General features: G+C 31.1%; 1 protein-coding gene across 1 annotated transcript; it reads right to left on the bottom strand.

Annotated features, from left to right (window-relative positions):
• Nucleotides 1–5,304: 5,304 nt before the first annotated feature.
• On the bottom strand, nucleotides 5,305–6,661 carry LOC137924294 (uncharacterized). Its single transcript, XM_068767678.1, has one exon. It carries the CDS (start codon nucleotides 6,603–6,605, stop codon nucleotides 5,424–5,426), a length of 1,182 nt encoding a protein of 393 aa, XP_068623779.1. The 5' UTR covers nucleotides 6,606–6,661; the 3' UTR covers nucleotides 5,305–5,423.
• Nucleotides 6,662–11,001: the final 4,340 nt, after the last annotated feature.

The following is an 11,001-nucleotide window of genomic DNA, read 5'->3' as shown; positions in this document are numbered from 1 at the left end:
ATCACATTTTAGCGCTAAACTGCCAAATTTCCTTATACTACATATTTAAACCAAAAACCCTTTATGCTATACACCAGGGGTGGCCAAACTGCGGCTCGCGAGCCACATGTGGCTCTTTGAAAAACTATTTTTGGCTCCGATTGACTGTCCAATTTATTGACAAAATCTGAAATTTCCAAATCTGAAAAAAATTAACTTATAAATTAGAAATTATATACTCTCTAAAATCAATGAAGTTTTTATTTGTATTAATATTTTGACTAAGAGAACCATTCATATGGTTTTACTATGGTAAAATCATTGATGTCAGGTGCCTAGTAAAATTAAGCAGAAATTTATTTTTTATTTTACTTCATATACTTATTTCAGATAAAGCTCCAAAAATATTCCTTTTTAATCAAAATTAGTTTTGATTAATACCACCCTTGCACCAAATTTTTTTCCCTTATTTTTATTTCTATCTTGGTTATTTGCATTGATCTTTTCTAATATAATAGTATGACAAAAAGAATTATTATCGGCAATTTTTAAATCATTTGAAGTCATGATTAAAGTTGCTATAACTGATTGTACTATTATACATTTTTAACAAAGCTTCCCGGCGATTTTATGTATGGTTTCTAAATCTATCTAGTACAGACAGGCACATATTAATTTTTATATTAATATAGTTGAGCTCAAAATCTCAGTAACGTCCAATTTCACAAAAATTGTATTTTATCTGTGACTCCCTTATATATTATGTCAAAGTCAAGTCTTAATTCTCCGAAAAAAGTTTAACAAAGTCATGGTAAAGGCGTGGCATGCATACAAATTGTACTAAAAGACAATAAATTGCGTAAAACTTCGTCCTAATAAAAATTAAAAATTCGTAAATTATTCGAGTAGTGTCTATAGGTTTATATATAATATTAGCTGATCCCGCAAACGTTGTTTGGCAAAAAAAAATAGTTTTTAATTAACCAAAAAAAAATAAAGGTTGATCGTAGAGGGGTGAAAATTACGGTTGTATGTATTTTTGTATGCTGTATCATGATAAAATAAATACCAAAAAATTTGTCTAAAAAATTAAAAAAAAATTTTTGGGTGAACAACCCTAATCACTTAGGGGTATGGAAAGTAGATAGTAGCCGATTCTCAGACCTACTGAATACGCATATAAAATTTGGTAAAAAATCAATCAAGCCATTTCGAAGTAGTACGGTCACTAACATTGTGACATGGAAATTTTATATATTAGATATAGTTCACGGACCCTTCTGTTCTGTGAACTTATGTTAGATGAAAATGTAAAAGCCTTATCAATATACACATTTCTAATTTCCACTTCTTCTTGTCATTACCCCCAAGGCATATTGGCCCTAGGAAGAATCTTACATGTCAATATGTCCCAAGTGTTTTTTCTTCACAGAGTAAAAAAATATAAAGTTTTTAAGTCATCAAAATATTTTAGACTTTTTACCGGCAATTCTCATCGGAATTTATTTGTTAAAACATAACGTTTATTGTAATGTTTCAACGATTTTAACGTTATACTAATAAGATAAACAGTTTATACACTTAAAACTAAAATGTGTTTTAAGGAAAACAGAGGTATATCATAACAACCTTCTATTGATTTTGAACCGGCAATCTCCTTGAAAATTTCTAGCGCTTACTTAGTAGCAATACTGGCTTGGTTAGGAAATTATTATCATCATTACAGCCGCATGAAGTTCCACTTCTGGACATAGACCTCTCCCATATATCATCATCCTCATATCCTCATCTTATATTTATATATATATCCTCATCTTCATTAGGGCAGATTGGAAACGGTCTACGTCCAGAGACTTAACCATTTCAACAACATCGTCTGTCCTGTCCTATCACGCAAGCAGCATAGGTTGTCCATCTTGTATGTGGAAAACCTATGCTGTTCACGTGTCTGTGATATTGATACGATAGACGAATAATATAAAAATTGTCGATATCAAAGCAATTTCTACCATATTATAAAGGATGCTCCTCCGTTAGCTGGGCGCAAGTAAAAACTTGCACCCATAATCAACTTTATAATTTGATCATAAAACTTGCTAAAACTGATACGTCTTCTTTTTTTTTCAGCTGATAGACGTCTACTGCAAGGCATAGGTTTATTCCAAATATCGTCAAGATAACGGACTTCCTGCGACTATTTATGTCGTCGGTCCATCTAGTGTAGGTCGTACCCACTCCGCGTCTAAAATTACATGTGATTCCTCCCAATTTTTTATAATCATAAAGGAAATGCTTATTAGGGGTCACGTGCTCAATTTTCTGAATATATATTCAAAATAATTTTATTTTATTTTAAATTTTTATAAAAATAAGATAAGAATTTGGAATATACCTCAAACGGCTGCTGTTAATCAGAATCATTAAATTAGGTTATAAATAAAGAAGGAGGGGAGCAATGCGAAGTAGTGTCGTGCTGCTGCGGCACATCGAGGATACCGGATTACGTCTAGCTTCCTTCCAGGATGTGTCTCGGTACGATACCGAGGGGCACCTGCGAGTTCCGTAAGAGATTCGGTAGTCACTACAAAGGCACAAAGAACGACCTCCGAAGTGGTTTAAGTGGATAGTAATCCCACATGATCTTGTGTCTCGTCATCATTCAAGCCCAAAGATGCCCGCTGGCATAGGCTTCTACCATTATATCTAAGAGAGGATAAACGCAGTGTGGTATTATAGTACACAAAGAATGTTGCTGCCCATCATCTGGAAACATGTTTGTAAGCATTGGCAATCCTTCATAATTAATGCACAAATTGTGAATGGGGATCGAACCCGCGAGACCTAGGACTGCAAGTCTCAGTCCTCTGCCGCTGAGCTATCACTCAATCTAGGCCCATCCAGAAGATTTCCGCTCCGAAATGAAAAATAAAAAAACAAAAAATTACAAATAAACCCTAAAGAACTCTTACCAAAATAGTTTTAATCAAAAAAGAAATAAACGCTTGGCGTTTTTGCTCTCGTGGTGACTTTTTATTTTGCTCCCGACTTAAAAAATTTAAAAATTAAAACCTTTAATTATTTATAAAAAAAATACTCTTCTTAGTTGTAATGCACACAGTATAGTTTTTAACGACCATAATTTGCAGTATAACAATATTGGAGTCACTAATATAATAGTGTTTTATACAAAAACTTGCCTATTAAACCAGTCATAATATTCAATAGGTCAAGATCTCTAGGAACTGCACAAAGCGCACGTGTCAAACCAATACATATAGTTATTGTTTTGACATTTGACAGAAAAATTATTTATTCACTTGTATATTTTCAGTGTTTGTCTACGATAATTAAGGAACAAAAAATTGTTTTTTAATTACATCATGTTGTCACTTCGTGCTGTTTTTCTTCTAATCATGTTTATTACACACGTGTTTTCTTTCGTTTACTTAATAAGATTATTTTTGTTTAAATTAATTCCATGGCTGTTGTGGTATTGGCCCATGTAGAATCATTATCATTAGACGCACACTGTAGGGCAAGGGTTTCACCAAAGATCGCTACGATAATGCCTCCAGAAACTTACCGCAACATTAATTATGTCAGTCTGCTTAATGGGGAGGCATACACACTGCATCTATTAGATATAGAACCATTTGTAATATTAGGGGGACCGGAAAATAATGTCAATTTCTTAAGTAAAATTCACACGGCTACATTTTTAACAAGCTTTTATTTGCAATCAACAATGTATTCACCTTCGTTATCAACAACCTTTTGCCATTTAGTATTTACATCTCCAATGCAGAAGCAATAAAACTCAATCGGTTTTTCTGTAAAATATGCCGACAGAAACGACATTAATCTCCGATCCTTCTAATACATTTTCCTTGCAATAAAAATAAAGACATCTTGAACACACTGTAGTGACTGTTTTGAATCTACGCTTAACTTTATACTTATATATTCCACGGAAATCCGATCGACTTTGTTTTCAAATAGTGTTTTGTCCTTTTGCTAAAGTGTTTTGTTTTTTAATAAGGTGTTTAGTTCTTTCATAAAATGTTTTATAATTTGTCTCTAATTCAACTTATGCTGCGGTGGCTTTAATACGGTGTACCTTAGATTTTAATGACATTGTTTTTAATACAGAATTAACCTGTACATTTTGTATAAATTTATATATTTTTTTCTTAGATGAATTCGTATTCAATTGTCAACAGCGATAGATGGCGCTTCTGCGTAGGATAATTTCCTTCGAAAAATGTAAACTTGAGCATTCACGCAATGTGATGGTTGAATAAAATTTATATCAAGTCAATAATTACTGCAACCAGTCGTTGACAAATTCCTGATGCGTAAATAATTTGATAATTTCAATTATGAATTATTTACGAATTTATAGTAACTATGTTATGGAAGTTCTAAATTGTGTTACTAGATGGCGCTAAACTAAATAATTGTGATAATTTCTGAAATATTTTTAAAATAATGTTAGAGCTTATAATAATGTGATTGATACTAGGTCGGTAGATTTTTTTAAAAAGGAAAAAATTAAAAAAATATCACACATATAGAATACTTTTTATTTCATACAAGCCAATATTAATTGCCATATAAATAGAGGCAATATGATCCTTGTTAGTTGAGCACACTTGTAGGTACCTTAGTTGAGGTTGCATACTAACTACTCAAATAAAAAGCATCCGTTGATTTAAAAAAAAATATATTTAATGAAAAAAATCCTTGTCTCTAATAGTTGCTTAATTTAGTTATGGATTAATACAGTTCTTAAAAAAACCTTTCGCCTTCCAAACATTAAGTGGTTACAATGATTAAAATTAAAAATAAATAAATTCATGATTCTTCTTATACCGTCAAATAACAGAAGTGGTGTCACCATAACCAAAAGTTTAACTATTGTCTCAAATTAACATTGGATTCATTGAAACACACTATTTAGTGAATCCAATAACTTAAAGAGGTATTTGGAATCTTTTGTCTGGAGAGGAAAGGTCTGCCTTGTATACAGGCTGATTGGTTATAGGTTTGAATAGGTGAATGTATAGTTTTTTTGTAAGCAAAAGACTATAATTTTTTTCACAAATTTCTAATAAACCTATATAAAGAGATCATTCTGATATATATTACATTAACATATTTTTTCTATTGGAATGTGACTAATTAATAATTTCTGGCAGCACAAAGTCTGTCAGGACAAAGTAAATAAGTATTAATGGAGTCCGAATTTTGTAATTTTCTTTTATTACTATATTATCATTACAGCATTTGTTATTTCCAAAATAATTCATTTTTGAACAGGGTGTACCATTACATGAATTGGAAACAAATGAGCTATACATTCACCCATTTAAAGCTATTGCATTATATAATCAATAGACTTTTATATTTTAACATTTTATAATAATTCATTTAAAAAATTATAATCATTTTATTACAACATCTCTGTCACCAACACAATGATATTTATAACTACAATCATTTTCATATCTCCTATATCCTTTCTGATATTTCAGTGCAAGCGAGTTATTTGGTAAAGTTCTATTAAATATAGAATCTCCGTTTGAATTGAGTTTTATAATACCAAAGTATAAAATTTCTGGATCTACAACATTACAGAGTTCTTTTCTTCGCTCTTTAATTATAAGAGGCTCTTTAACTGGCAGCAATAACATCATGTCTTGTACATTATTCTCTACTTTGACTTTTGCTTGTACAGTCCCATTTATTGAGCTAGATGTTCTAGTGTCATCTAAAGGTAATTTACATTCAATACATCTTATATTGTTGTGATGATCTGTGTTTATTGGTACAGGAAATAATCTTTCATTCAGGTAGAATCTGTAAATGCATTTATGGGTGCCTATACTTGATGCACTGCTTGTATTAACTCTAGATTTAGCTGAGTGACACTCAAAGTAATTCTTTCTCCGAAATTCGTTTATCTCCCTTATGTTATCATGTTTATTATAATCAAAGTACCCAAATTCCTCTGGTGATGATTCAGGATATATTTCATATAAGACATGTGAAGATTTTGACTTAGGTACAGAGGTATCTATTTCTCTTATAGTGCTTAATGATGGTTTTTGTTGGATTTTACTTTGAGTAACATAATCAGATGTAGATAGTTGAGCGAACTTTTCGTTTTTGTAATACTGGTGAATGGATTCCTGTGTTGTATTTGAGAGATTATTTGATTTTAGTGATGCTGTTCCATATTTTAAAGGTGTTTCAACCATATCATTGTAGTGGCTACTAGTTGGTACTGTTTTTTCATGATTTCGCATATTTTTATGAGCTGTTTTGCTATTCTTTGCTAAGACGTCACCACATTGCTTACAAATGCCAGACTTTATATAAATATTAGGTACGTTTTTATCGAAAGTAAGATCAGATTTTGTAGTTTTCTTTGGCTTATGTACAGGTTGTCCCATAGTCCCTGTTGAACAACACTTACCTTCCGCCTGTCCATTTTGAATTAAAGCCTTCGAAGATATAACTTTTTTCAAACTTTTCGGACCGTGAGGAAATTTGTTATATTTAGCGCTGTTTGGTATAAAAACATGTTTACCAGTTTTTTTTACAGTTGCACTTCTGTTTTCCATGTTATAAAAAACATAAATAAATTCTCTTAGTCACATAAACTACTGTTTACCTATTGTCAAACTGACATTTCAAAGCCGTCTCCATGGTGACAATGCTGACATAATCAAAGCATGTCAATGCTAAATCGCAGTTGAAAGAAAATTAAAAATCTACAACACTTCGAAAATATCAATTGCACATAATTTAAATATTTAATTGTTTTTCTAAATTATTAAATATTTTTCTATTTAAAAACTGTGTTTAGTTTTTGCATATGAGAAAGAAAGTTTTGAATGATATGACTAATCCTTAAAATTAAAATGATACTGGTAATTTATTACTTACCGTAAGTTGTTATATTTAAAATATTTTGTATTTATCTAGCTTAATAGCTCTAGTAGGATTATGTCGCGACGGCTAAAAAATATATACAAATAATAAATACTTTATTTGTATAAAATAGCACCTTATTTTTCAGGAAGATTATTAAAGTCGATAATTTTTTATACTTCAAATATAGCGTAAATATTGAGGCGCATATCTAAACCGATTACTAAATAGTATTAATATTATACATAGAAAAGTGTTAAAAAAGCGTATATATATTAATTTTCTCTTTTTTCCTTTGCTGTAAAAATAATTGACATATTTTTAGTTCATAATTATTTCAAATTACAGTCATTTCAAATGTTACCTTTCAGTTTTTTTTTTTATTTTATTAAAGATAATTAAGTTATTAGGATTTTGTACAATGGAGATGATATGTAATATTTCGCAGTTAAATGGTTAATATTTTTGATAAAATAAATACCCTTACGTCTGATACAAGAGAAAGTGATCGTTCCACTTTCTTTTAATAACCTTTGTAACGTCTTGTTTCCTTATATATATGTACAGACAGTGTTTACAAAAGAAAAACGGCCAGTGGAAAAAAAGCCAAAACGGCGCGCATAAACATTCGAATATAGCTAAACAAAAGAAAAAGAGTAATTTCAGAAATGTTAACATGATGTTGTCCTTATTTCTAGTCAACGCTATTGACACGTACGGTTTATGATAAAAATTTTAATCTGGTTAGATTTTAAATACTTTTGACATGTGCAAAAAGATATAAAAATGGATGCCGCGAAAATATTTACGAGGCCCCCAGGCTAGATAAGGCATATAAACCAGAGTTATTTATGAAGTACAATAATTTTTTATAATCGACTCGCTGAATTCTACAGGCATCTATCATTTCAATAGATTTATTGGTTATAATTGTAAAAGCCTTAAAAGGGTGAATGTACAATTCATTTGTTATCAATTAATATATTGTACATTCTATCCAAAAATTAATGGTACCATAAATAATAAATAACATTATGATAATGAAGGAAGAAAAGGCGTGTTAAAATTCAGATAACATATTAAAATTAATTATTATCTACTATCTGTCTCTGTAAACTTTTTACTGCCAGAAACTACGAGTATTAGCTTCTCGCATTTCTATAGAAAATATAAATTGATGTAACTTTTTTACATAGTGATCACTTTATACAGAAGATTGGAAGTTTTTTTTTTATTAATTCTAATTTCTATCGCTATTTTTTTTTCTTGCAATATTTTTTTTTTCGCTTTTACTAAACGCAGGCAGTTGGGAGAGGGTTGCCGCTATTTGATACGGATCTTTCTTCTCCCAGCTGCGAGGCACGACAGCGTTTTATAATTTTTTACAATTTTTCTTATACAATTTTGTCTTATGGGTAAATACAGCTAAAATGTATGCATATTAACAATGCAATTTTGAAGTTTTACTCAATTATACATTAATTGGTACATTACGTTATTTAAAATCGTTGCCCAAGCGCTACAGACCGTTAAATGCCTTGAGATTTAGGACAATGTGCCGGGCCAACTCATCAAAAGATTCTGCAGTAGGATTTTTCTTGAGAAGGTCCTGTGAGTTGAACGGAGGTATATTAAGGTTTTCACATAAGGTCACGTGGTTACGTCTTTTGGATTCGAATCGAGAGCAGTGTCTGAGCAGGTGATGAAAAGTCTGCACTTTGGAGTCGTCACATGGGCAAGTCTCATTATCGATTATTTTAAAACGGTGCAGGTACTGCGTGCAGTACCCGTGCCCGCTTAGTAGTTGTGTGAGATGGAAAGATGTCTTGATGAGTTTTCGCAGTTTGCTTATGTCAGCGAGTTTTGAAAGGAGACCTATGGTATGTCGACCCTGAACCGAACTCTCGTATCTAGCCTGCCCAATGCGGTTGTGTTTAGCGCGGATTGCGCTCTTCACGAAACTCATTGGGAAGTAAACATAAGCCAGTGTAGATTGCATTGCCGCAGCGCATTGGAAGTAGGTGTGAAAGTTTTAAACTTTATGTCGATGAATAAGCTATACCTTCTACCCTTTAAAGCTCTTATACTTCAAACTCATCAGCGAAGGTGGAATTTATGAAGTATAGAAATATTTCATAAATAATTCGTTGCGATCTTATATAAAGAATGTTGATCTAGCTTTTTGGGCTAAAGTAATTTGGCAGCATTTGTATTGGCGGTAAAACTTTTTTCATTTGCGGCCCGACCGACCGCTATGGGTGTCCTTAAGCGATGTTTTAGCTGAATTGTTTGTTAGTTGTTGGCATTTCGCGGTATCGTTATAGCTAACAGTTAGTTGTGTTTGGAAATTTGTTTAGTTTGAATAAATCCTATGCCCGCAAAGGATTTCTTCGCTAGGGCTGCCAAAAATATGGAAAGAATTTTCATAATTTTTATATTTTATCATATTACTATTATATATCTACTATATTATACTATATATTATATTCATTTACTTAATTGGTTCATCGATTTTAGTCAATCTAACGTTTCTGGGCTTTGTGTTGACATTATTAATAATAATTTATAGTCAAGCGTTTGTGATTTAGAAAGCAAAAATTGTAGACGGGACATTCTTTTATAGACATTCTTTTATAGTTTCATCTATTTATTTTTTGAAATTTGGTCGTAGCCTATATTTATATTTCCTTACCTAGTTCTAAATTGTATCCAGAATACTGTTTTTTTTTAAATAAATTGAGAGGAAATTGTAGTAATTTAAATAAGACTTAGAATACTTTATAAACAATTGAAAATCATTTACCGTTGACTGTAATTAAACAGAGATATTGGTTATACGTTTCAAATCTGTAAAGGGATGAAGATATAGCTGACTTCTTACTAAAGAGCTGAAAAGCTTTTACATCTATTTCCTATTGCGCTTCATAAAGTGAAACACGTGACATAAATCTATTTTTTATTACAATTTTCTTTGTTACAGCCCAATAACTATTGGCAGTACAATGTCTGCTGGGACAGATTGTAAATAATAATTAATCTTAATATGTTGTATTTTCAAAACGTTTATTTCGCTATATTTCATAATGTTATTTGTTCTTCCTGAAAACATTGTTTTTTTGATATGGTGTTTAGCACCTTTTACATCTTAAACTAAACAAACTTCATATGTAATTTTATAGATAATAGTAATAAGGACAGTGATAATGACTATGATAATGCCTATAATGCGATCGACAATCATAAATGTTTTCTAACTAAGCAATCACTGATATAATTCTTTTAATTAGATACTGTCCATAATAAAAATGTAAAAAGTACTAAAAATAAAAATAAACAATGTTCTAAATTTAAATGTTTAATAAAGTGAACACATTTCAGGTCATGGCAGTATTGTACAATTTCCAGTGAGTCCTACGCTTTATATCCGATACCTATCCAATAGTCGACGACTCGCTTTATCGGATATGGGAGCGCAAGGGCGGTAGAATGTCCGATGTTCTGTGTACTGCATCATAATGAGGAAGTTATCCATTTAATTATATTTTCTTATTATAAATATCGTTAAATAGTAATAAATACATATTTTTTTAAATAAGGGGCAAGCCATAAAGCGCGCAGAACAAAAGGCTCTTTGGGCTTTAAAGTTCTGGAGGCTGCTTTCAATTCGTGTTTTTGGAAATCGGGTCTACCTCGTGACTCGTGTAACTAAAATATTCACGATGTTTTGTGAATAATCTTTGTTTATTTTTTTTTAATAAATACTGTTAAACTTTAATATAATCTGTGTAATCAATAATGAAGGAATTTACTTAAAAAAAAATTTTAGCCAGCCTAAAAATTTATCAATGGGTAATCTTAATATAGGCCTTAAGTTAGCAATGTCTTCAAGTTTTAGTTTCAATACGTATCATATCTATAATACGGGTAAATAAAAAAGACACTATATTTTAATTTATTTATTAATAATCTTCCTTCGTAAATGCGGCGTGGGTAGAGCTTCTAATAGGTAGACCAACGAGGTAGTTCTTATCACCGGAAATCACTGGATGCATGCAGCATGAGATCGCTCATCGTGGTGATGCCTTG

The sequence above is a fragment of the Battus philenor genome, unplaced genomic scaffold (genome assembly GCF_028537555.1).
Source record: "Battus philenor isolate CCGP_79_NKW_IND1 unplaced genomic scaffold, ilBatPhil1.0.hap1 SCAF_23, whole genome shotgun sequence".
In the NCBI taxonomy this organism is placed as follows: Eukaryota; Metazoa; Arthropoda; class Insecta; order Lepidoptera; family Papilionidae; genus Battus; species Battus philenor.
Note: the sequence above shows the minus strand (reverse complement) of the source record. Positions and strands in the feature narration are given on the sequence as shown.